The sequence below is a fragment of the Myotis daubentonii genome, chromosome 2, assembly GCF_963259705.1.
Source record: "Myotis daubentonii chromosome 2, mMyoDau2.1, whole genome shotgun sequence".
NCBI lineage: Eukaryota > Metazoa > Chordata > Mammalia > Chiroptera > Vespertilionidae > Myotis > Myotis daubentonii.
The window spans coordinates 198,320,925-198,346,586 of NC_081841.1; the positions used below are offsets into that span (position 1 = coordinate 198,320,925).

The window sequence follows — 25,662 nt, forward strand, 5'->3', positions numbered from 1 at the left end:
AAAAAAGACCGTACCCTCTTATGTAATGATGTTTACTTTGAATTTATATTAGTTCACACAAACACTCCATCCATGCTTTTGTTCCGGCCCTCCGGTCCAGTTTAAGAACCCATTGTGGCCCTCGAGTCAAAAAGTTAGCCCACCCCTGTTCTAGTCACTAGTGTCCATGATAGGTTTCCATGGATGATCTAGTCAAAGAATTATAGTTAATTTGGATTTAAAAACAGTAATTATTTTCAACAGCTCCTATGGCCTCCAAGATCTACATGAAGCTACAAAAATGGGATTGTTTTCCAAAATTAACTACAAAAGTTGTCTGATAGCCAGACTTATCTTTTTCTAGACACATCAACACAAGTGATCACTTGGATTGGACAGACATTAATTTGAAATCAAGATTCATTAACATGTTATACTTTCCTCCATACAGACAGCTATATACTATTTGAGGAGATGATTATTATACTTATTCACATATAGTTTCCCATAGAGGGCTTTAAAAATCACTGTTAATACTAAATAAAACAGTAAACAAATTACCTGGGGAACATCTAGCTGACATACCACTATCTAACACTAAAAATACCTGGCCAGTACTGAGACTTATTTTCTTGCTTTTATTTGGGGAAATATTGAATCTGAAGTACACATTTCTATTTTTCCTGATTTTAATGGTAATTTGTTTTTATCTTAGTTATGTTTTAAATATTGTTGTAATGTAGCCTGGCACAACTACAATTCTATAGAAAAGAACAAAAGTATAATAATTACCAAAACCTCTATGTCCTGTCCTTTTAAATTCCTGGCATTCCTATTGATCTGGACACTACTTAGAATTTTCTATTCTGACCTGGCAAAGGAAGACCTAGAGGGAGGACTAAGAATAAAAAATTTCTCTCTCTCTCTCTCTCTCAAAGAATCTAAACTACAGATGTGTAGGAAAATGAATAGTATTTCAATGAAGCTAATAATCCTCACATTTAGAGGAAACTATCAAATTGAACTAAACTAGCTGAAGCCCTCACTCTTCAGGAAGCCCCTTTGAACAGAGCCAGTCTTGAAATCCACACAACCAGTGACTAGCCCTGCTTTGTTCTAGTAAAAACCTTTATTTCATGTAAGTCTAAACTAACCTCCACCACCTCAAATTCTATATACCGTTCTGAGAAGCTTTATTTCTACTTGAGGGTTCTTTTATGTGCAAATAAGAATCTATAATAATAAAAGCATAATACGAAAATCAACCAAATAGCTGAACAGCAGAACGACTGTCCAGATGACCTTCCGGGTGAAGCTGGGGCTGCGAGGGCTGAGGCAGCTGGGGCTGCGAGGGTCTACTCTTGCACAAATTTTGTGCATCAGGTCTCTAGTTGCACAGGGTTTTTTGTTTGTTTTAAAGAATCAAGAAAATTTTCTTTCCTTTAACAATAATATACACTAGACAAGACTTCACTTATTAACAAATTACATCTACATTTTTGTTCTACAGAATTGGTAGAGTTTAGAACTAAGAAGAAAATATGGTCATTACCTCCTCCAATTAAATCTCTACACTGTTTATCAAACATCCGACATTGCCCTTTATAACAGAAGGATTCATTTCCATTACAATATTCCCCATCACGTTTAAAAGTGTCAGGCACACAATGTGGGTCAATCCCATTGCAATACTCAAGAAAATCACAATCTTCATCATATTGTTTCCTACAAATGTTACCACCTGGTTTTAGCTAGAAGGAAAAAGAAACATAAGAAAAGATTACATATCGGTGATACCCAAGTTTTCTTTCTCATCAGACTTTGAATTTCCATCCATTTTTTTCTAAGTTGCTAACTAAGATCTATGAGGAAATGTTTCTTGTCAACTACTTAAGCACTGCATAGCAACGTAGGTGATTGAATTTATCATGCACAAATGAGTGGGTAATATTTCAGAGAGATGTGATAAACTCAAAGATAATCAGGCTACCATTATTGTAAAAAAGAAAGTAAGTAAATCTAAGGAATTAATATAAAAATTACTTTTGGTCCATTATGGCTATGCTCAGATATGTAGCCTTTGGTTTCTCGATATACCAGGTATCAGCAACCATTTACAAAACAAAACATACAGACCATAAACATGTAGAACAAAGTTTGTAGATTTAAAAAAAAAGAAAATGTAAGTATACATAGGAATTTTATTTCAAAACCACATTGCAAACAACTGTTTTAAAAAAATAACTTCTTCAATTACATATCTCTGGTCTCTTCAGTGCTTAGATTATTTTTATTTTTTCAATAATGTTTTGTTAAGTGTTTTACATTTCATGTATTGTTTTCCTAAGTATTTTATGCTATTGTGAATAGCATTGGTTTTGTAACTTCATTTTCAGATTGTTCATAGCTATTGAAGCTATTGTATACAATTGGTTTTTGTTTAGTAATTGTGTAACCTGTGACTTTGATAAACTCATTTATTTGTTTCAAAAGTAACTTTAAAAAAAATCAGTGAAACAAAATGGCAAACCTTTAAGTAAGCTAACTAAAAAAAAAAAAAAAAAAAAAAAAATCAGGACTCAATTAAAGAGTCGACACTAAAACTGATAACATAGAAATACCAAGGAATGTAGAAAGCTACTGTGAATAATTATATGTTAAAATTATGTAAACTACAAGAAACAGATGCCTAGAAACAGACAACCTACCAAGAATGAATCATGAAGAAACAGAAAGCTTGAAGAAAATAATCACAACTAAAGAGATTGAATTTGTTATCACACCTCTTAATAAAGAAAAGCCCAGGAGCAGTTGGTTTCAGAGGCGAAATTTATGGAATATTTAAATAATGCTAATACTTCTCAAATTCTTTCAGTACTTTATAAAAAAGCCCAAACTCATTTTTACAAGGCCAGCATTACCAAGATATCAAAGACAGATAAGGACACAACAAGAAATGAAAACTATAGGCTAATATCCTAATGAATCTACACTAATAAAAGAGAAAAATGGTAATTGGCGTACGATGCTACCCTTTTCATTGGCTAATCAGGGCTATATGCAAATTAACTGCCAACTAAGATTGGCAGTTAACTGCCAACAAGATGGTGGTTAATTTGCATATGTAGGCACAATGCAGGGAGGTGAAAGGGAAAGCAGGAAGAAGCCCCCTGCCACTGACAGTGATCGGAAACCCAGGGGGGAGCTAAGAGCTGGGGGGCAGGGCAAAGGCCGCCTTGGGGCTGCCTTTGCCCTGCCCCCCAGCCTTGATCGGAGAATCAGGCGCCTTTCCTGCCCTGGCCAGTGAGAGCAGGAAGTAGGGGTGGAGCCAGTGATGGGAGCTGGGCACGGTCGAAGCTGGCAGTCCCGGGAGCTAGGGGTCCCTTGCCTGGGCCTAAAGCGAAGCCCACGATCGCGGGGCCGCTGCCACTGCGGGTCCCCGCTGCCCGGGCCGGACGCCTAGGCCAGAGGTGTTAGGCCTGGGCAGGGGCGGAGCCTGCAACCGCGGGGAGCTGGGGGTCCCCTGCCTAGGCCTGACACCTCTGCCAGAGGCCTCAGGCCTGGTCAAGGGGCCGATCCGGTGATTGGTGATCGGAGGGTGATGAGGGTCAACTCCTCTGGCAGAGGCATCAGGCCTGGGTGGGGGGCGGAGCTGGGGATTGGGTGGATATGACGGTCCCCTTGCCCAGGCTTGGGCGGGGGGTGGAGCAAGCGATCAGAGGGAGATGGGGGTCCCCTGCCCAGGCATGATTCCTGGGCCAGAGGCCTCCGGTCTGGGCGGGGGTCAGAGCCAGTGATCGGGGGGGGGATGGGGGTCCCCTGTCCAAGCCTGACACCTCTGGTGGAGGTGTCAGGCCTGGGTAAGGGGCCGATCCTGCGATTGGAGGGTGATGGGGTCTACGCCTGAGGGCTCCCAGTATGTGAGAGGGGGCAGGCTGGGCTGAGGGACACTCCCCCCCCCCACACACACACCCAGTGCACGAATTTCGTGCACCCGGCCCCTAGTATAAATATAAAAGTTTTCAACAAAACACTAAGACACCAAGTTCAACCACACATTAAAGGCTCATAAACCATGATCAAGTGGGACTTATCCCTAGGATGCATGGACGATGCAACACATGGAAATTAGGAAACATGATGAAAGGAGTTTTTAGGGGTAAAATAGGCAGGTTTAGGGAAGTCTAGAAATAAAGGGGGCTCATGGGGCAGGGCTGCAAAGCTGGGGGACTGGGAGCTGCCAAAAGGCATAACTTCACAGAATAAGGGGAGAGGAAGACACTCATTCACAGAAGATAAGGGGAAAGCCACAGGGAGTAGAAAAACAAAAGGGAGAAAGAGGAAAACAGATTTTCATAGGGAATAGAGAATTCTACCACAAGAGGGGGAGAAAAAAAGAGGGACCCCACATGGTGTTTGAGTCTTGAAGCTGCTATAATGACCAATCAGATGGGATATCAGGACACACAGAACTGCAACCTTTATAAACCTTAGAAAGAGGGTCTCTCCCCCTCCCCACCTGGGAGTCTGTGTTTATTTCCCAATAAATTTCCACCTTTTCCTATACCACCTTTTGTCTGTGGCTTCATTCTTCAAATCCACCTGGACAAGAACCCGGGAAGAAAGCCACCTGTGCATCCTACTCAGAGGAAAACCACGTGTTTCAGTTTAATTTCCGAATTTCAATGATACACCCCATTAATAGAATTAAGGGCAATAATTATATTATCCTCTGGAGAGATGCAAAAACAAACACACACTTGACAAAATTCAACACCCTTTTATGATAAAAGCTCTCAACAATTTGAGTATAGAAAAAAAAAACATCTCTCAGCATAATAAAGGCCACATATGACAAGCCTTGGCTCGCATCATATTCAATAGGGAAAAGGTTAAAGGGTGTCCTTTTAAGATCATGAACAAGACAAAGGCATCCTCTTTCTCAGTTCCTATTCAACAAAGTACTGGGAGCTCTAGCTAGAGCACTAAAGGGAGGGGGGAGTAAATAAAAGGAACCCAAATCATAAAGGAAGAAAATTGTGTCTGTTTGCAGATAACATGATCTTATACACAGGAAAACCTGAAGAAGCCATCAAACAATGGAACTGAGAAATAAAGTCAGTAAAGCCAAGGTTATGGAATCAGAGTACAAAAATATTTTATTTCTATACATTTACAACAAAATGTATGTAGAAGAAAATTTTTAAAGCCCATTTACAATAGTACCAAAAAGAACAAAATACTTAGTAATAAATTTAACAAAGGAGGTAAAAGTCTTGTCCACAGAAAACATTGATGAAAAAATTTGAGAGAGACACAAGTAAATGAAAAGATATTCTGTGTTCATGGATAAGAAGAACTAATATTGTTGCAATATCCATACGATAAAAGAAACCTCAAAAATTTTAAAATAAAAGGAATCCAATTTAGGACTATGCATCTGAAGAATATAAAATTAGTATCTTGAAGAGATATATGTGCCTTCATGTTCATTGCAGCATTATACACAACCGACATGGAAATAACTTAAGTGTTCATCAATGGATGAATGTATATTTTAAATATAGTGTATATATGCAATGGAATAATATTCGACTATAGAAAAAGAAGAAAACTCTGCCAGATTAAATTTGAGGGTATCATGAAATAAGTCAAACAAGATATATATATCTTTTTTTTTTTCACCAAAACAGAAAATAGAATAATAGTTGCCAGATGCTACAAGGTGGGGGAAATGGGACAATATTGGTCAAGAGGTCAAATTTTCAACTATAAAATGACTAAGTCTGGGAATTTAATGGAAAGCATGGTGACTATAATTAACAATAACATATTATATATTTGAAAGTTGCTAAAATAGTAACTCTTAAATATTCTCACTATATGAAGTGACAGATGTGTCAACTAATCTTACATGGTAAATATTTTGCAATATATAGTTCTACCAAATAATTATGCTGTAAACCTTAAATTTATACTATGTATGTGTCATTTATATCTCAACTAGGGGCCCGGTGCACGAAATTCGTGCACTGGGTGTGGGGCAGGGGGGGAAGTGTCCCTCAGCCCAGCCTGCCCCCTCTCACATACTGGGAGCCCTCAGGCATTGACCCCCATCACCCTCCAATCACAGGATCGGCCCCTTGCCCAGGCCTGATGCCTCTGGCCTAGGCATCCGGCCCAGGCAGCGGGGACCTGCAGTGGCAGCGGGGAGCGCCGCGATCGCGGGGGCTCCGCCCCTGCCCCTGCAGGACGCCTCTGGCTGAGGCGTCCGGGCCCGGGCAGCAGGGACCCACAGTTGCAGTGGCCCCACGATTGTGGGCTTTGCTTTAGGCCCAGGCAAGGGACACCTAGCTCCTGAGACTGCCAGCTTCGACCGTGCCCAGTTCCCATCGCTGGCTCCACCCCTACTTCCTGCTATCACTGGCCAGGGCGGAAAAGGCACCTGATTCTCTGATCATGGCCGCCTTTGCCCTGCCCCCCAGCTCTTAGCTCCCCCCTGGGTTTCAGATCACTGTCAGTGGCAGGGGGCTTCTTCCTGCTTTCCCTTTCGCCTCCCTGCATTGTGCCTACATATGCAAATTAATCGCCATCTTGTTGGCAGTTAACTGCCAATCTTAGTTGGCAGTTAATTTGCATATAGCCCTGATTAGCCAATGAAAAGGGTAGCTCGTACGCCAATTACCATTTTTCTCTTTTATTAGTGTTGATAAAGCTGGGGGAAATTATTTTTAAAAGATAAAAATAATCTTTTAAGTACTCTTTCTCTAATCTTACAGATGTTTACACCTTGTTTAGGAGTTTGTTTCCTTTTTCCTTAAGATTCCAGTGAATTGTGCCACCATGGGGCAACTGCTCAGGAATTCTTTAAATGCTTTCAATAAAAAAGAGGGATTGAATGATTGCAACAATAACTGAATGAATTGCAAAGGAACAGAGGACTTCACCAGAAGACAGTGAAGAGAATTTCGCTAGCAAAAGGAACTAATCGAACTTTCTGACCCCATAGGTGGGGGTGATGTATGCTCATCATGGAGAAATCTCTATGGGTACATGAAAGATTTGTAATGAGGTATACAAATGGGAAGTCAAGTTAGTAGAGAAGGAGCATCAGGTATTATGTACATGAGAGTCCTGTAAATGATAGATTGCTGAAAAGACTGAAGTGGGAGAGTGGGTCCGATGTTACTTGGATATAATAAAATGAGAAGGGTGAAATATGTTTTCCATCTTCTTTAAACAAGAATTTCAAGAAATTAATGCTGAGCTATTATAAAATACATGTTGCCTCTTACCTTGCAGCTTTGTGTGCAGCATTCCCCGGAACCACAGACTACCCTACCTTTGAATCGACATGATGTGGGATCACAGCATTTTTTATGGGTACAATTCTGTAAATAAATGCTATTACTCAATCATGTGTAATTAGGTACCATCAGATAAAACTGCAACTCAGGGTTTCTTTACAAAGTAGGAGGCTTTTCTTCACTCACAGTTTTAGTAATCCCATTCTTCAATGAAATTTATAGGAACCAACATCTCATTCACTAGTTTGTAAAAGAAGAGCGTTGTTTCACTACGCTCCATGTAATCTGAACATTAACATACTGCGGAGCCAACACTTTAGAGGAAATAATTATTAGATGCCTTGTTAACTACCATTCTCTTCAAAAATTTTCTTATATGCTTGCTTTGATAATAACTTGTACTAGCCAGATCTGTTCACATAGAGAACTTCTCTGATGTGAAGCTGTCAGAAGCAACATTCTTCTCTCTGAAATAGCAAAATCCCCAAACCCACCCTAAAAAAAAAGGTGGTCCCAGAAGCCAGATTCATCTATTTAGACCTCTGATGTCACTGGGATGCTGGCCCTATAGTTACTTATTCTATATAATAAAGAGGTGATATGCAAATTAGCCCTCGCACCCTCACAAGATGGCTGCCTATGACCAGGCCGGTAGGGGGGTTAGTGAAGGACGACCAAATGACTGAATAGCAGGCTGCAAGGGATGACCAGGCTGGTGGGGGGGGGGGGGTAGACAGGTGGGGGCAACCTGGCCAGCAGTGGGGGGCAGTTAGGGGTGACCAGGCCAGCGGGGGTGGGGGGGCAGTTAGGAGCAATCAGGCTGGCACACAGAGGTAGTGTGGGGCAATCACGCCAGTAGTGGGGGGAAGTTAGGGACAACCAGGCTGACAGGCAGGTGAGCTATTAGGAGCCAGCAGTACAGGATTATGAGAGGGATGTCTGACTGCCAGTTTAGGCACAATCCCCAGGACCGGGCCTAAATCAGCAGTCAGACCTCCCCCAAGTGGTCCTGGATTGGAGAGGGTGCAGGCTGGGCTGAGGGGACCTCCCCACCCCATGCATGGATTTTGTGCACCGGGCCTCTAGTATTTTACAAAATTCAGTGGCTTCAGTCAGCTTTTCTAGTCTTCAGTATCAAGTTTGTTTTAAATTATGTAGTCTACCAATATCAGATGTTTCTCTCCTAGTGTGGCCTTTTTTGCTATTAGTATTTTCTTTTCTTTTCTTGTGCTACAGCTTTGTTCCATTTCTTTTTTATTTTTTTATTTTCTTTATTGATTAGGGCATTATATATGTGTCCTTATTCCCCCTTGGGCCCCCCCCCACCCCCCTCTCATGCCCTCACCCCCCTTTTGTCTGTGTCCATTGGTTAGGCTTATATGCATGCATATAAGTCCTTTGGTTGATCTCTGCCCATTAACTCCACCCTCCCCTACCTTCCCTCTGAGGTTTGACGGTCTGATTGATGCTTCTCTGTCTCTGGATCTGTTTTTGTTCATCAGTTTATGTTGTTCATTATATTCCACAAATGAGTGAGATCATGTGATATTTATGTTTCTCTAACTGACTTATTTCACTTAGCATAATGCTCTCCAGGTCTATCCATGCTGTTGCAAATGGGAAGAATTCCTTCTTTTTTACAGCAGCATAGTATTCCATTGTGTAGATGTACCACTGTTTTCTAATCCACTCATCTGCTGGGCACTTAGGCTGTTTCCAGATCTTAGCTATTGTAAATTGTGCTGCTATGAACATAAGGGTGCATATATCTTTTCGGATTGGTGTTTCTAGTTAGTTTCTTGGGATATATTCCCAGAATTGGGATCACTGGGTCAAATGGGAGTTTCATTTTTAGTTTTTTGAGGAAGCTCCATATGCACAACTTGACCATAGGCTACAGTGCTATATTTTTTAAAAGTTATTTTACATTGACTCATGTATTCCAACTTTAAATATTATTTTGTTAGCTTTTTTAAATGCTGTTTCTTTTAATCAAATATGTGGCTGTCCTTTGATTTTTTTAAATCCACTTTGTAAGGGCAAACCTTCTTAAGAAAAATAGAATATTCTGGCTATTTTGAAATGGCTCCTTTTAACCTACATTCTTCAAGAAGCATGAGAAGATTCATGTATAATTGGAATTATTTTTTCCTTATATGTTTGATAAAATCAGTAGTGAAGAGACATAGATTTGGAGTTTCTCTGTGAAAAATAGTTTAATTACAAATTTAATTTATTAACTAAATATAAACAGTTCAAATTTTATCTTATTATCAGTTGTGATAATTTGTGTCTTAAGAAACTTGTCAGTTTTATCTAAATTGTCAATTTATATAAAGTTTTTAATATTCCATAATTTTACATTTATAGGGTGTGTGGTAATAGGCCCACTTCCATTCCTGATAATAGTAATTAGTTTTTTCTCTCATTTTTCCTTCATGAGTACAATAAGAGGTATACCAAATCAAGTATATTGCTTTTTTTGGAAAGCATCAGCTTTTATTTTCATTCTCTAGTTTCTACCTCATCAATTTCTGCTTTTATCTTTATCATTTGTTCCTTCCATTTATTTTGGTTTTAATTTAGAGTTATATTTTAGTTCCCTAGAGTTACATTCCAAATAATTTATTATTCTTTCCCTCTAATATAAATATTTAAAGATATACATTTTTCTCAAAACACTGTTGTAGCTGATTCGCATATATTTTCATGTTTTCATCTGCACACTTTTAAAAATATATTCTAGACCTGGTTGGTTGTTCAGTAGTTAGAGCATGAGTTCGCACACTCTAGGGTCACAGGTTCAATTCCCAGTCAAGGGCACATACCTCGGCTGCAGGTTCCCCAGCTCCGGTCAGAGCACGTGCAAGAGGCAACCAATCAATATGTCTCTCTCACATTGATCTCTCTTTCTCTCCCTTCCTCTCTCCATTCCAGTCTGTCTGAAAATCAATGGAAAAAAATAACCTCAGGTGAGGATTTAAAAATAATAATAATGAAATAAAAATATATTCTAATTGCCTTTGTGATTTCTTTGAGCCATGGACCATTTAGAAATGATATAGTCATTTCCAAATATTTGGGTGTTTTGCAAGATAACTTATTATTCTCGATTTCTAATTTCATTCTCAAAATAAAATAAGTGTGATGATACTTACTGCATGGCTCAGAATATATTCTGTCTTAATAAGTATTTCAAGTACATTTGAAAAGAGTGTTTATATTTAGTTGTTAAATATATTAATTATATTTGTTGAGATTCCTTAGCTGCTCACTCATTAAGATAATTTTCTTTAAATTATTTGAGCAAAATTTTCTTTAATTCTCTTAACATATTCATAAAAACTACTGAGAAGGCTTTATGTGTTAAATGCAATATCTTAAATTTTTCAGAGTCAGTTTTCCTGAACTACCTATTTTCCTGTATATGGTTCATACTCCTTGTTTCTCTGAATGTCTAGTAATTTTTGTTAATCAGTTGGACATTACAGGAAAAGATGATATAATGACTATTCAGCTGTGTGCTTCTGCAGGTTGTTTTTGTTTTCTTAGTAGGAAGTTGGCCTGGGCATAAACTATACTAATAATAGAGGAATATGCAAATTGTCCGGGACACTGTCACATAACGACCAATCAGCATGCTACATGCTGTGACAGCATGCCCCAGTAAGACTGCTAAGGCTTTCATCTGTCCCTTCCTACACTGAAGACGACAGGGTTCAAGGAGGAAGGGCTCCAGTTTTGTTTTCTCAGCACCTAGCTAGGGGGCCTCCCTGGGGCAGCTCTCCCCTCTGAGCCCTGCACAGGATGGGCACTCTGGCCTGGGAGCCCCAAGGGGAGGTGGAGCTAAGTGCTTTCCCTCCAGGACCCCGCTCTCCCTGGCAGTCCACCCCCTGAAGCGACTGCACAGCAGCTGGGCCAGGCAAACCATGGAAAGGTCGACCTACCCATGAGGATATGTATGCTAGCGGAGGCTACACAGCTGTCATAGTTGAAGCTGTCCTAGATGGAGGAGCAGGGGTAGCAGGGATCAGAGTCGGCCATGTCGGCAATGGAAGCCCAGCTCCCCGCCGAATGACTAGAGCACACAGACCTCAACGGTCCTCAGTCACTTCCTGAGCAGCAGTCAGCCCTGACTGAGGATCAAACCCGAAACCTAAGTAGGTGCCCTGATAGAATGGAACCCAAACCTTTGGTGTAGCAAAGGATCTCCGGCCCACAGCAGGGGCCAAGGCATGCCAAAGGGGTTTTGTTGAGGGGCCCTGACAGGCAGCCCACAGCACAGTGGGTTAGAACCTCCTCCTGATACAGCAAGGTTGCGGGTTGGATCCCTGGTCAGGGCACAGACAAGAAGCAAAGAGTGAATAATAAGTGAAACAACACACTGGTGTTTCTCTCACTCCTTTCCTCTCTCTAAAATAATCAATCAATAAAAATTAAAATAAAAAATAAACCCTCTGGCTTGCAGAGTTGCTAAAACAGTTAAAAAGCGAAGTCCAATCCCTTCCCGTTCATTCAACAAATACTTCGCATACTCCTTCAATAATCACACTGGGGATGGGTGTTTGTATGTTTTGGATAATCCTCACCTGAGGACATTTTTGCATTGAGTTTTTTTTTTAGAGAGAGTAGAAGGGAAGGAGAAAGACAGAAACTAATGTGAGAGACATCAATTGGTTGCCTCTTGCTGAATCCCCAACCAGGGCCCTGTATTGAGCCTGCAACCCAGGTACATGCCCTTGATCGGAATCCCACCCAGTACCCTTCAATCCGCCTGCAGAAGCACTATCTACTGAACCAAACCAGCATTTTTTTTTCTTTTTAACTCCTCCTCTACGGATATGTTTTTTTCATTGATTTTAGAGAGAGAGGAAGGGAGAGGGAAAGAGAAAGAGAAACATCAATTAGTTGCCTAAGCAATCTGACAGGGATGGAACCCACAACCTGTGTATGTTCCCTCACCTGGAATCAAACCCATGACCCTTTGGTGTGTGGGGGGACACTCTAACTACTGATCCACACCGACCAGGGCCTGGAGGTACACTTAAAAAGAATTTTTCAGATCTGCCCTAGCCAGGTTGCTCAATTGGTTGGAGTCTCAATCTGTACACCAAAGGATTTCCTGTTGGATTCTAGGTTAGGGCACATACTTAGGTTTAGGTTAGATCCCGGTGGGTCAGCAGGTGCAGAGGCAGACTACCGGTATTTCTCTGTCACATGGATGTTTCTCTCTCTCAAAATCAATTTTAAAAACTTTCTCATGTGAGAATTAAAAATATATATATTAAAAATTTTTCAGATCTAAAATTTTATTTGGTTCTTTTTTAAATTTTATTTTTCATTTACAGTTCTCATTCAATATCCTGTCCTATATAATAAAACCCTAATATACAAATCGACCAAACAGTGGAATGACTGGTCACTATGAACTGACCACCAGGGGGCAGACGCTCAATGCAGGAGCTGCCCCCTGGTGGTCAGTGTGCTCCCACAGGGGGAGCGCCGCTCAGCCACAAGCCAGGCTCACAGCTGATGAGTGCAGCAGCGGTGGCAGGAGCCTCTGTGGCAGCACTAAGGAGCAGCGAGCTGAGTGGTAGGGAGCAGCAAGCAGGCAGGCGGTAAGGAACAAGGGGTCCCAAACTGCGAGAGGGCACAGGCCAGGCTGAGGGACCCTCCCACCCCCAGTGCATATTTTAATACAGAAGTATACTTTTAACATATTATATTTAAATATAATATAGTCTGTATTTTACAATTTCTATCTCTGAGAATTTTCATGTCTACTTCACTTTGTTGCCAATACCTCCTCCATCATCTTTCATCTTATAGTTTAATCTTTGTTGTGTATTTTTATATTTTCTACATGTAATAGATTTAATTTTAAAATATTTTTAGTTGGCATAACCTGTCAATAAAATCTTTTTCTCACAATATTGTTGTTATCCCGCTGATAATAGTCTATAGTCTCCAGATGTTCTTGTCTGCTTTTGTTACTGCTTGCTGTTAAATATATTTCTTTAACTCTCAATACTCTTGTGGTCACTAATTCTAAGTGTGTGGCTGATTCATACACTAAAGAATATCAAAAGATAATATTTGAAGATAAACATTACCTTAAGAACATTTGCTCTTCATTTTCAAAAATAATAAAAATTAGGAAACTTAAAGGCTGCCATCTTCTTTTCAAAAAAGTCTTCTTTAAATTTATTTTTCTAAGCAATAAGGTGTTTGTCTTCTTTTATACCTATTATATACATATATAAAAAATAAAAAGTTTTTGAAAATTTTTCTACTCACCTTTGCAAGGCCACAATCACATTGTTCACCTTTTTCCAATATTCCATTGCCACAAACAAACTTTTTTCTTTTGTAAACTGGCTTAATAGGAAGGCTGTTACGAAGACATTCAAGACTAGAATTTGAAGCAAAATGTTTAAACTCATCCAAGCTACAGGTACTAAAATCCTTTACACCCCGAGAGTGCCTAAAATATTAAAAAAACATGGGTATGATAAAAATTATTGCTACATATTTCTACAGTTCTCCTAATGTAAGGCAATTTAAGAGAGATTTAAAGAGCATTATTTTCCATAGAAAACAAAATGCACATTTTCAAAAATATTAATTGCATTGCTAATATGTTTAACACACTTTTTCAATGTCACCAAGAAAATTATTGTAATATAAAAACAGGAACTGTTTTATTTTTTTTTTTTTTTTTTTTTTTTTTTTATTTTTTTATTTATTTTTTTTTTTTTTTATTGCTTAAAGTATTACAAAGGGTATTACATATGTATCCATTTTATCCCCCCGCCCTAGACAGTCCCCTAGCCTCCCCTATCACCCAGTGTCTTATGTCCATTGGTTATGCTTATATGCGTGCATACAAGTCCTTTAGTTGATCTCTTACCCCCCTACCACCTGCCCCCCAACCCTCCCCGGCCTTCCCGCTGCAGCTCGACAATCTGTTTGAGGCAGCTCTGCCTCTGTATCTATTATTGTTCAAAAGTTTATAATGGTCTCTATTGTCCACGAATGAGTGAGATCATGTGGTATTTTTCCTTTATTGACTGGCTTATTTCACTTAGCATAATGCTCTCCAGTTCCATCCATGACGTTGCAAATGGTAAGAGTTCCTTCCTTTTTACAGCAGCATAGTATTCCATCGTGTAGATGTACCACAGTTTTCTAATCCATTCATCTACTGATGGGCACTTAGGCTGTTTCCAGATCTTAGCTATGGTGAATTGTGCTGCTATGAACATAGGGGTGCATATATCCTTTCTGATTGGTGTTTCTGGTTTCTTGGGATATATTCCTAGAAGTGGGATCACAGGGTCAAATGGGAGTTCCATTTTCAGTTTTTTAAGGAAACTCCATACTGTCTTCCATAGTGGCTGCACCAGTCTGCATTCCCACCAGCAGTGCACAAGTGTTCCTTTTTCTCCACATCCTCTCCAGCACTTGTCGTTTGTTGATTTGTTGATAATAGCCAGTCTGACAGGTGTGAGATGGTACCTCATTGCTGTTTTGATTTGCATCTCTCGGATGATTAGTGACTTTGAGCATGTTTTCATATGTCTCTTGGCTTTCTGGATGTCCTCTTTTGAAAGGTGTCTATTTAGGTCCTTTGCCCATTTTTTGATTGGATTGTTTATCTTTCTTTTGTTAAGTTGTATGAGTTCCCTATAAATTTTGGAGATTAGGCCCTTATCAGAAATGTCATTGGCAAATATGTTTTCCCACACAGTGGGTTTTCTCGTTGTTTTGTTGATGGTTTCTTTTGCTGTGCAGAAGCTTTTTATTTTGATGTAGTCCCATTTGTTCATTTTTTCTTTAGTTTCAAGTGCCCTAGGAGCTGTATCAGTGAAGAAATTGCTTCGGCATATGTCTGAGATTTTCTTGCCTTTGGATTCTTCTAGAATTTTTATGGTATCCTGTCGTACATTTAAGTCCTTTATCCATTTTGAGTTTATTTTTGTGTATGGTGTAAGTTGGTGGTCTAGTTTCATTTTCTTGCATATATCTGTCCAATTTTCCCAGCACCATTTATTGAAGAGACTATCTTGGCTCCATTGTATGTTCTTGCCTCCTTTGTCAAATATTAATTGAGCATATTGGTTCGGGCCGATTTCTGGGCTCTCTATTCTATTCCATTGATCTATATGCCTATTCTTGTGCCAGTACCAGGCAGTTTTGAGAACAGTGGCTTTGTAATACAACTTGATATCTGGTATTGAGATCCCACCTACTTTGTTCTTTTTCAGGATTGCTGCAGCTATTCGGGGTCTTTTTTTATTCCAGATGAATTTTTGGAAAGTTCGTTCTAGATCTCTGAAGTATGCTGTTGGTACTTTAATGGGAAGTGCGTTGAATTTATAGATTGTTTTGGGTAGTATGGACATTTTGATGATGTTGATTCTACCAATCCATGAACACGGTATGTTCTTCCATCTGTTTATGTCTTCCTCTATGTCTTTTTTCAACGTCCTGTAGTTTTCTGAGTAGAGGTCTTTTACCTCTTTAGTTAAGTTTATTCCTAGGTAGCTTAGTTTTTTCGGTGCAATGGTAAACGGGATTGTTTTTATAATCTCTCTTTCTGAAAGTTCACTATTGGTGTATAGAAATGCCTCAGATTTCTTGGGGTTAATTTTGTATCCTGCTACATTGCCAAATTCATGTATTAAGTCTAGTAGCTTTTTGATGGAATCTCTAGGGTTTTGTATGTATAATATCATGTCATCTGCAAATAAGGACAGTTTTACTTCCTCTTTTCCAATTTGGATGCCTTTTATTTCTTCTTCTTGCCGAATTGCAATGGCTAACACTTCCAGTACTATGTTGAACAGGAGTGGTGAGAGGGGGCATCCCTGTCTTGTTAACAGGAACTGTTTTATACTTACTTACTTTCCCACTGCCAAACAACTGAATTTAAAATTTTTGACTTCAGTATTTAATATACTTTAATCTATTTAATACTATTTTTATACTTTTTCCTATAATTGCCAATATGAATCACTTCATAGTATATTTATTAATAGTATTTACTACTCTTTATTAATATTAACTTTAATAGTATAGTTTAGAGCTTTTTTTCTCTCCATAAGTGAACACTTTTCAAATAAAAATTAGTTGTTTGAGCTTTTATGGGAGGAGCAGTAGGAGTACCTGTCCTGACAGAATAAAAGCTGTTAGCACAAGCAATCAATGTGTTTCTCTCTTTCTCTCCCCTTCCTCTCTCCCTTCCAAAACATTTAAAAGAATATGATTTAAGAGACTAAAGACTGTGCCCTAAACCAGGGATTGAGAAACTTTTTCTGTAAGGAGCCGATAGTAAATAGTATCAGTTTATATGCTGTATACTCTCTTGGAACTAAGAAATTTTCCACTATAGTCCAAAAGAAGTCATACATAATATGCAAACCAATAAGACTGGATGTAATAAGATTTTGAAAGGAGTTTTTAGGGGTAAAATAGGCAGGTTCAGGACGAGATAGGAATTAGGGGGCCCATAAGGGAGACCTGTGGGGCTGCAAAGCTGGGAGCTGCCAGAAGGCATAAATTTACAGAATAAGGGAGCTGGGAGCTGCCAAAAGGTATACATTTACAGAACAAAGGGAGAGGACGACACACATTTACAGAATAAAGGAGAGGAATCCACTCATTCACAGAATAAAGAAGACGGTATTAGGGAATTGAAAAATCAAAGGGAGAAAAAGAGAGAACACCACTTGGGGTTTGAGCTCTGAAGCCACTATAGTGACCAATCAGAGGGGGTATCAGGAAACAAAGAACTGCAGCCTTTATAAGCCTTAAGAAAGAGGGACTTGGTGGATCTCTCTCCCCCTCCATGCATGGGAGTCTGTGCTTGTTTCTCAATAAATTTCCACCTTTTTCCGTGGCTTCATTCTTCGAATCTACCTGGACAATAACCTGGAATATCATCTTTGCATCCTGCCCAGAAGAAAACAACACGTTCTAGTATAATTCCCGTGTTTCAGATTTATTTACAAATCAGGCAGCCCACCAAATTTGGCCCTTGAATTATTGTTGGCTGATTTCTGCCCTATACTAAAATCTACTAGTATCAGTTCTAACAAGCCTAATTCAAGCTCTGACAGGATCTCCAGAGGAGACCAAGTTGGAAATACCTTGAGCTTCCATATATCCATACAAGAGGCCCAGTGCACAGTGCACTAGTGGGGTCCCTCAGCCTGGCCTGTGCCCTCTTGCAATCTGGGACCCATTGGGGGATGTCAGACTGCTGGTTTCAGTGCGATCCCCAAGCTACAGCCCCAAGGGATGTAGCAGTGTGAGAAGAGGCAGGCAGCCAGAGAGGAGCCCCAGCTGGGGCCAGGTGCCATGCCGCTCCCGCTCATCCCAGTCCCGCAGTGCCTGCTGCTGCCACTTGGTAGTGCTGCCACAGCAGATGTGCTCACCAGCCATGAGCCCAGCTTCTGGCTGAGCAGTGCTCCTGCTGTGGGAGCGCACTGACCACCAGGGGGCAGCTCCTGCATTGATGTCTGCCCCCTGGTGGTCAATGCACATCATAGCGACCGGTCTACTGGTCGTGCGGCTGACCAGTCGTAACGGTCGCTTAGGCTTTTATATATATAGACTAGCGGACCGGTGCACACATAAAAGCAAGCAAATAAAGTTCAAAATGATTAGCCAATAGTTGAATTGTCTAGTAGAAAAAGAATCAATGTTTTTCAGAAGGAGGTAGGAGAGGCCAAGCTTTCTATTATAAAACAACCATATCTAATATGCTAATAATAATTAATTAATTAATAATAGACATCAAATAAATGAGGAAATGTGATCCATACCCAATAAAAAATGCAATCAATAGAAATCAACACTGAGATTGCCCTAGTGTTAAAGTTGGCATACAAATACTTAAAAGGAACTGATATTATATATTTTAAAATTTTAAGAAAAAATGTTTAGCTACTTCAGAGAGATGACAGTCTTATACAGTGAACATGCAAGGGATAGTACAAATTCAATTTACATTAAACTGTAGAGCAAGGTAAACTAACTATAGTGGTAAAAATCAGATTAGCTGTTGCCTGGGGCCAGTGTGGAAGGTAGAAGGACTGCTGAAGGTCACAAAAGAACTTCCTATAGAGGGAGAAAGGATGCATAGACTGACTAACACTGTGGTTCAAAAAAATAAAAGCCTAATATTCTAAGTGTCCGGTCGACCGGTCAGCCATTCAACCAATCAAAGTGTAATATGCTAATGATATGCTAAGGACACTCAACCACTTGCTATGGCATGCAATGACCACTAGGGGGCAAACAGTGGACCAGTGGACGAGTAGCTATGACGTGCACTGACCTTCAGGGGGCAAACACTCCAACCAGTAGGTTAGCTTTCTGCTGGGGTCTGGCCAATTGGGCTAGACACGCCCTGGAGCCCTCCCACAGGGCCTCCCCGGCTGGCCAACCTCCTGTGTCCCTCCCCAGCCCCAATCATGCACCGGTGGGGTCCCTCAGCCTGGCCTGTGCCCTCTCAAAATCTGGGACCCCTCAGGGGATGTCAGAGAGCCGGTTTTGGCCCGATCCCACAGGCCAGACTGAGGGACCCTACGGTACATAAATTTGTGCACCGGGCCTCTAGTTTATATATATTTCTCAAAAATCATAAACTTGTACCAAGCATGTCAATTTTATTATGAACAAATCATATATCAATAAAGTTGACTGCTTATAAAGTACATAAATAAAACACTCAAAAATATGGTGAAACTATTCTTCTGAGAAATTATCACAAGGAAGACAAAATAAATTTATCTGCTTTTCATTTTTATAAAAACTTAGGATATCATCTATATCAAAGGATGAAATCAACAGTAATAAAAGAGAAAAATGGTAATTGGCGTACGAGCTACCCTTTTCATTGGCTAATCAGGGCTATATGCAAATTAACTGCCAACTGAGATGGCAGTTAACTGCCAACAAGATGGCGGTTAATTTGCATATGTAGGCACAATGCAGGGAGGCCAAAGGGAAAGCAGGAAGAAGCCCCCTGCCACTGACAGTGATCAGAAACCCAGGGGGGAGCTAAGAACTGGGGGGCAGGGCAAAGGTGGCCCTGGGGCCGCCTTTGCCCTGCCCCCCAGCCATGATCAGAGAATCAGGTGCCTTTTCCACCCTGGCCAGTGATAGCAGGAAGTAGGGGTGGAGCCAGCGATGGGAGCTGGGCACGGTCGAAGCTAGCAGTCCCAGGAGCTAGGGGTCCCTTGCCTGGGCCTAAAGCGAAGCCCACAATCATGGGGCCACTGCAGCTGCGGGTCCCCGCTGCCCGGGCCGAAAGCCTAGGCCAGAGGAGTCAGGCCTGGGCAAGGGGCCGATCCTGCGATTGGAGGGTGATGGGGGTCAACGCCTGAGGGCTCCCAGTATGTGAGAGGGGCAGGCTGGGCTGAGGGACACTCCCCCCCACACACACACCCAGTGCACGGGGATCAGCGGAGCCACGAGGCCTCCCGGCACCGGCATCAGTGTGACAGGGGGCAGTGCCCAAACCCGCTGAACCCCCTGATCGCCCTGCGGCTCTGTGTGCGACAGGGGGCGGGGCCACAACCTCCCTATCCGCCCTGCTCTGTTCGGGACAGGGGAAGGCGCCTCAACCCCCTGATCAGCCCTGCTCTGTGCCTGATAGGGGGGAGCTGCCCAACCCCCTGATCGCTCTGCGGCTCTGTGTGTGACAGGGTGCAGTGCCCCAACCCCCTGATCGGCCCTGCTCTGTGTGTGACAGGGTGTGGTGCCCCAACCCCCTCCCCCCCCACCCCCCCCCAATGGGTCCTGCTCTGTGTGTGACGGGGTAGAGCCATAACCTCCCCTTCTGCCCTGCCCTGAGTGTGAGAGTGGCGGTGCCCCAACCCCACTGATGGGCTCTGCTCTGTGAGTGACAGGGGCCAGCGCCCCAACCCCCTGATTGGCCCTGCTCTGTGCGTGACAGGGGGTTGCACCGCAACCTCCCCATCGACCCTGCCTTGAGTGTGACAGGGGGCGGTGCCCCAATCCCCCAATCGGCCCTACCCTGAGCGTGACTGAGGGTGGCATCGCAACCTCCTGATCCTCCCTGCTCTGTGCATGACATGGGGCGGTGCCCCAACTCCCCAAATGGCCCTGCTCTGAGCCCGACCAGGGGCTGCACCTAGGGATTGGGCCTGCCGTCTGCCACCCGGGAGCAGGTCTAAGCCAGCAGGTCGTTATCTCCCGAGGGGTCCCAGACTGGGAGAGGGCACAGGCCGGGCTGAGGGACCCCCCCTCCCTCCCCGAGTGCACAAATTTTTGTGCACCGGGCCTCTAGTCAACAGTAATAAAAGTGCAATATGCTAATTAGACCGGACAGCTGAAAGATCTTCTAGACGTCCTTCCGGACGAAGCTACAGTGGCGGGGGCCAAGGCAGAGGCGGTTAGGGGCAATCAGGCAGGCAGGCGAGCAGTTAGAGGTGATCAGGCAGGCAGGCGAGTGGTTAGGGGCAATCAGGCAGGCAGAGTGGTTGGGGTGATCAGGCAGGCAGGCAAGTGGTTAGGGGCGATCAGGCAGGCAGACAGAGGTGGTTAGGGGTGATCAGGCAGGCAAGCAAGTGGTTAAGGGCGATCAGGCAGGCAGGTGAGCGGTTAGAGGAGATCAAGTAGGCAGGCAAGTGCTTAGGGGCGATTAGGCAGGCAGGCAAGTGGTTAGGGGTGATAGGGCAGGCAGGCAGGCAATCAGTTTGGAGCCAGTGGTCCCGGATTGTGAGAGGGTGCAGGCTGGGCTGAGGGACATTCCCCCATGCATGAATTTCATGCACCGGGCCTCTAGTTAAATCAGGGGTCCTCAAACTTTTTAAACAGGGGGCCAGTTCACTGTCCCTCAGACCATTGGAGGGCTAGACTATAGTTTTAAAAAAAACTATGAACAAATTCCTATGCACACTGCACATATCTTATTTTGAAGTAAAAAAAACAAAATGGGAACAAATACAATATTTGTATTTTCATGTGGCCCGTGGGCCCTAGTTTGAGGACCCCTGAGTTAAATAATAAGCAAGTATCCTTAGCTAATTAGATCAGTATTTGCATCATTTACTGAGCATTTTTATAGGCAACTGTTATTTAGTAAAAAGTAGAACAAGTGCTTACTAGGAGCAAAAAATGAATATCAGGAAACACACATGTGAAATAAGTCAGATAGTTATTAAAATGATGAAGAACAAAAATAAAACAACATATTATACAAGGGAATAAAAGACACTATTTTAGAAGAGAGGACATTTAATTTAAAAAAGAACTATGGCACTCTAGTTGGTTTTCCTCAATGGATAGGGCATTGGCCTGTGGACTGAAGGGCCCCAGGTTTGATTCCAGTCAAGGGCACACGCCTGGGTTGCAGGCTTGATCTCCAGTAGTGGTGTGCAGGAGGCAGCTAATCAATGGTCCTCTCTCATCATTGATGTTTCTATCTCTCTCCCTCTCCCTTCCTCTCTAAAATCAATAAAAATAAATTTTAAAAAAGAAACAAAATAAGTAAAAATATATTTAAAGAATATATTTATGCTTTTCCCTTAAGATTGGAAACAAGGCAAGGATATCCACTCTCACCATATCAATTCACATTGGGCTGAAGTTAATTCAAGTGTAATTAAGGAAGGAAAAAAGAATTACACCCAAAAAGATGGAAAGAAAAAAATTAACTGTTCTTATTGATGAATGACAAGATCTTGTTTAGAGAAAATATTACAGAATCAACAAATAAAATCTCCTGAAACTTCTGAAGTATTTAACAATTTTGCAGCACCCAAAGTCAATGTACTAAAATCAATTATATTTCTATGTACTAGAAAAGAGCAATTTGAAGATGATAAGTAAACAATTTCATTCATGATAACAAAAAAAGAATACTTAAAGATAAATGCTTAAAGATAAATTTAAATTATGAAATACAATTCCATTGCTGGAAAAAATTAAAGACCTACATAAATGAAGGCATATACCATATTCAAATATCAAAATACTCCATATTATTATAATAATCCCAAAATTGAACTATGCAATTAAATAATGCAATACTTTTTAAAAGCTCAACAGGATATTTTGTAAAAATTTAAAAGCTGATAAAATATATATTAAAAAGCAAAGGGCCTAGATTAGCCAAAAAAGAACTTTAGAGGAGATGAAAAAACTTGGATATTTGCACTACCTGATTTCAAAATTCAATATAAAGGTACAGCAATAAAGGTAATATGCTTCTGAATAAGTGTAGACATACAGATTAATGATATAAAATAGAGATTCCTATTAAAAATCCACACATATATGGTCACTTGATTTTTGAAAAAGTGGCCAAGGCAATTAAGTGAGGAAAACAAGTGGTCTTGGAATAATTGAAAATCCATATGGAAAAAATAAAAATCAACTAAAACACATATACAGTAATTTAACTAAAAATGTATCATAAAACTGATAAAGTGTACTACATCAAAATTAAAAACATGTTCTTAAAAAATGCATTGTAAAGAGGAAATTATGTATCTGATACCCAAAATATATGAACAATTCTTACAACTCAATAAAAGCACAAAAATATATTTTGTTTTTAAAAATTGAAAAAAATATTTGAATAAACTCTTTATCAAAGAAGATATAAAACACTATTAAACATGAAAATATGTTCACATTATTAGCTCCTTGGAAAAAGCAGATTAAAACCCATATGAAATAATATTACCTACTTACTAAAATGATTCAAATTAAACATACTGATGATATCAAGTCTTGGTGATAATGTAAAACAACCAGAACTGGCTACACAATTTGTGGAAACCAATGCAAAATGAAAATGCAGCCCCTTCTTGTTTATAAAGCAAGAGAAAAGTATTATTAGTAATATTAAAATTAAAAGCTTTTTCTCCTTGCTTCAAAGTCTCTCTTTCTCAATGGGTCATGGTGTTATTTATTTACAATTTAATGTCTTTCAAGATAAATAAAATGTAATTAACATGAATTGTACATCTTCATATTGTACAATGCCAGTTTAAATGCAAATATCAAAGCATTTAACTTTAGGCAGAATCACTGAGATCACACAATTCATCTGGCTTGTTCCTAGAAGGAGCTTTCCAGCAGGCCAGAAAAAAAAATATGTGTGTGTGTATATATATATATATATATATATATATATATACACATATATATACATATATATGTATATATATGTATATATATGTATATATATATGTATGTGTGTGTGTATATATATATATATATATATATATATATATATATATATATGTGCACACACACACACACACACACACACACACACACACTGAGTGGCCAGATTTTTATGACCGGCCAGGTTATTATGACCACCCCATCAGTACTTCATTGACACTTCCAAAAATACTGACTATTGAAAACTTCCTAAGCAAATACTCTCAAGGTTTTATTATTAGTAGTAGTATTTGCATAACTAATTCACTTCATTGTACTGATAGGGTGGCCATAATAATCTGGCCACTCAGTATATATATACAAATCAGACTCTGGAAGGTAGGAAGAAGAGAGTTTACCCAGGTATGGAGGGCTTGGGAAGTGTTGAACCATTTTGGTGTGTTTCCAACAGTACTTACAAAGAATATGTATGTAGTTGTTGGATTCTGTGTTCTGGAATTGTCAATTACTTTAGTTTGGTTAATGGAAATGTAAAAGCTCTTAACCAAACAATTTCTTTAAAAGAATATGTGTATTTAATAAAGAAAATTGTCTTACATTGCTTCTGGTGACATTGTGCAAACATCTCCTGAACAATAGCAGGTATCAGTATTGTCAAAACTCAATCCCATATGAAGGCTAAGCAACTGCACGATACTGACAGCATATGACTCCAAAGATGAACCCTCAACTTGCTAAATTTAAGGAAAAGAAAATGATTCAGCTAAGAACCCTATTGTTATTTAAAAAAACACACAATACTTACTATAATAAAAAATTAGTAAATGAAATTCATTTTTTAAAAGGTATCAATGCATCCAAGATACCTATGTAGATGAAATTAGTTATATAAGCATTTGGATGATAAATTTGGTAAACATGGATAAATAAGCACAAAAGTTTAATTTCAAAATACTATTACTTAAGGACAAGAGCAGCTATCTTGGAGTCTTTAACACCACATTGTATATTTCATCTTTGAATTATTTTTTTTTAATTCCTCTAATATTTTAATAATCAATTCTACATTTTTCTCTGTAGAAAGCAACCTCTGAAATAGGTTTCAATGATTTCTGCCTTCTGCTATTCATGTCTTGAATGTAAGCCGGACTTATTGACATACTTCTAGTTAACTGAATATAGCAGAAGTGATGGGTCATCATTTCCAAGATAGGTTAGAAAAAGACTGACTTCTTGGCTTCTGTCTCATTTTCCTCACTTGGGGGAAAACCAGCCAGCTATTCTGCGAAGAAGTCAGCCTAATAAGAGGTCCACATAAGTTAACTTGGAAAAGATTTTCTGGGGTCTTCCAATAGCCACGTGACTGAGCTTGGAAACAAATTCTCTCTGTGCTGAAGCCTGAGATTACTACAGGTCTAACTGACACCTTGATTTTGCTCACTTAGCTGTTCCCAAAATCCTACCCCATGGAACTACATTTTTATCTGCTAAATTTTGGTATAATCAGTTATATAGCAATCAATAGGTAGGTATTGTTGCTCTCCTTTGTATTATTTCCAGTTTCTACAGACAGATGTTTATAGCAGCTTTATTCATAATTGCCAAAACTTGCAAGCAACCATGGTATCCTTGAGTAGGTAAACAGTTACATAAGCTATGGCACATTTCAAACAATGGAATATTATTCAGCACTAAAAAGAAATGAGTTATCAAGTAATGAAAAGAAATGGAGGAACCTCAAATGCATATTACTAAGTGAAAGAACCCAATCTGAAAAGGCTACATACTGTATAACTCCAACTATATGTCATTCTGAGAAAAACAAAATTATGGAGACAATGACAAGATTTGTGGTTGCTTGTGCTAGTCAAGCTCTGGCACAGGTACCAATGTCCCTTTTGCTATCTGTGCACCTACAAGCCCCTTGATTTAAATAATATTTATAAGTTGGGGTCCCAAGTTCCAGGCCTAGTAATTCCTATAACACAACAGGGCTTCAGCATCATTATAATACCACAGCGCCACAAAAACAAGACCTATATTAACACAAGAGGGTATCACCTTGAGGGTATCCACATCTCAAACAACATTACCTTGGCTCAGGATCTAACTGCTAGAAATGATATTGTGCAGAGAAAACCCTAAAGACCTCACCAAAAACTACTAGATTTAATAAATAAATTTGACAAAGTAGCAGCATAGAAAA

The 25,662-nt window shown here is 40.2% G+C and overlaps 1 protein-coding gene across 1 annotated transcript in view; it reads right to left on the minus strand.

The window, feature by feature from the left end:
- LOC132226789 (disintegrin and metalloproteinase domain-containing protein 5-like) overlaps positions 1–25,662 on the minus strand; it is an 85,943-nt gene that overhangs the window by 32,072 nt on the left and 28,209 nt on the right. Inside the window, exons 11-14 of the mRNA XM_059681222.1 lie at positions 24,054–24,190; positions 13,584–13,770; positions 7,275–7,370; positions 1,532–1,730 (exon numbers count right to left, since the gene is read on the minus strand). Coding sequence (XP_059537205.1) covers positions 1,532–1,730; positions 7,275–7,370; positions 13,584–13,770; positions 24,054–24,190 — 619 coding nt within the window. The remainder of the gene's footprint in view (positions 1–1,531; positions 1,731–7,274; positions 7,371–13,583; positions 13,771–24,053; positions 24,191–25,662) is intronic.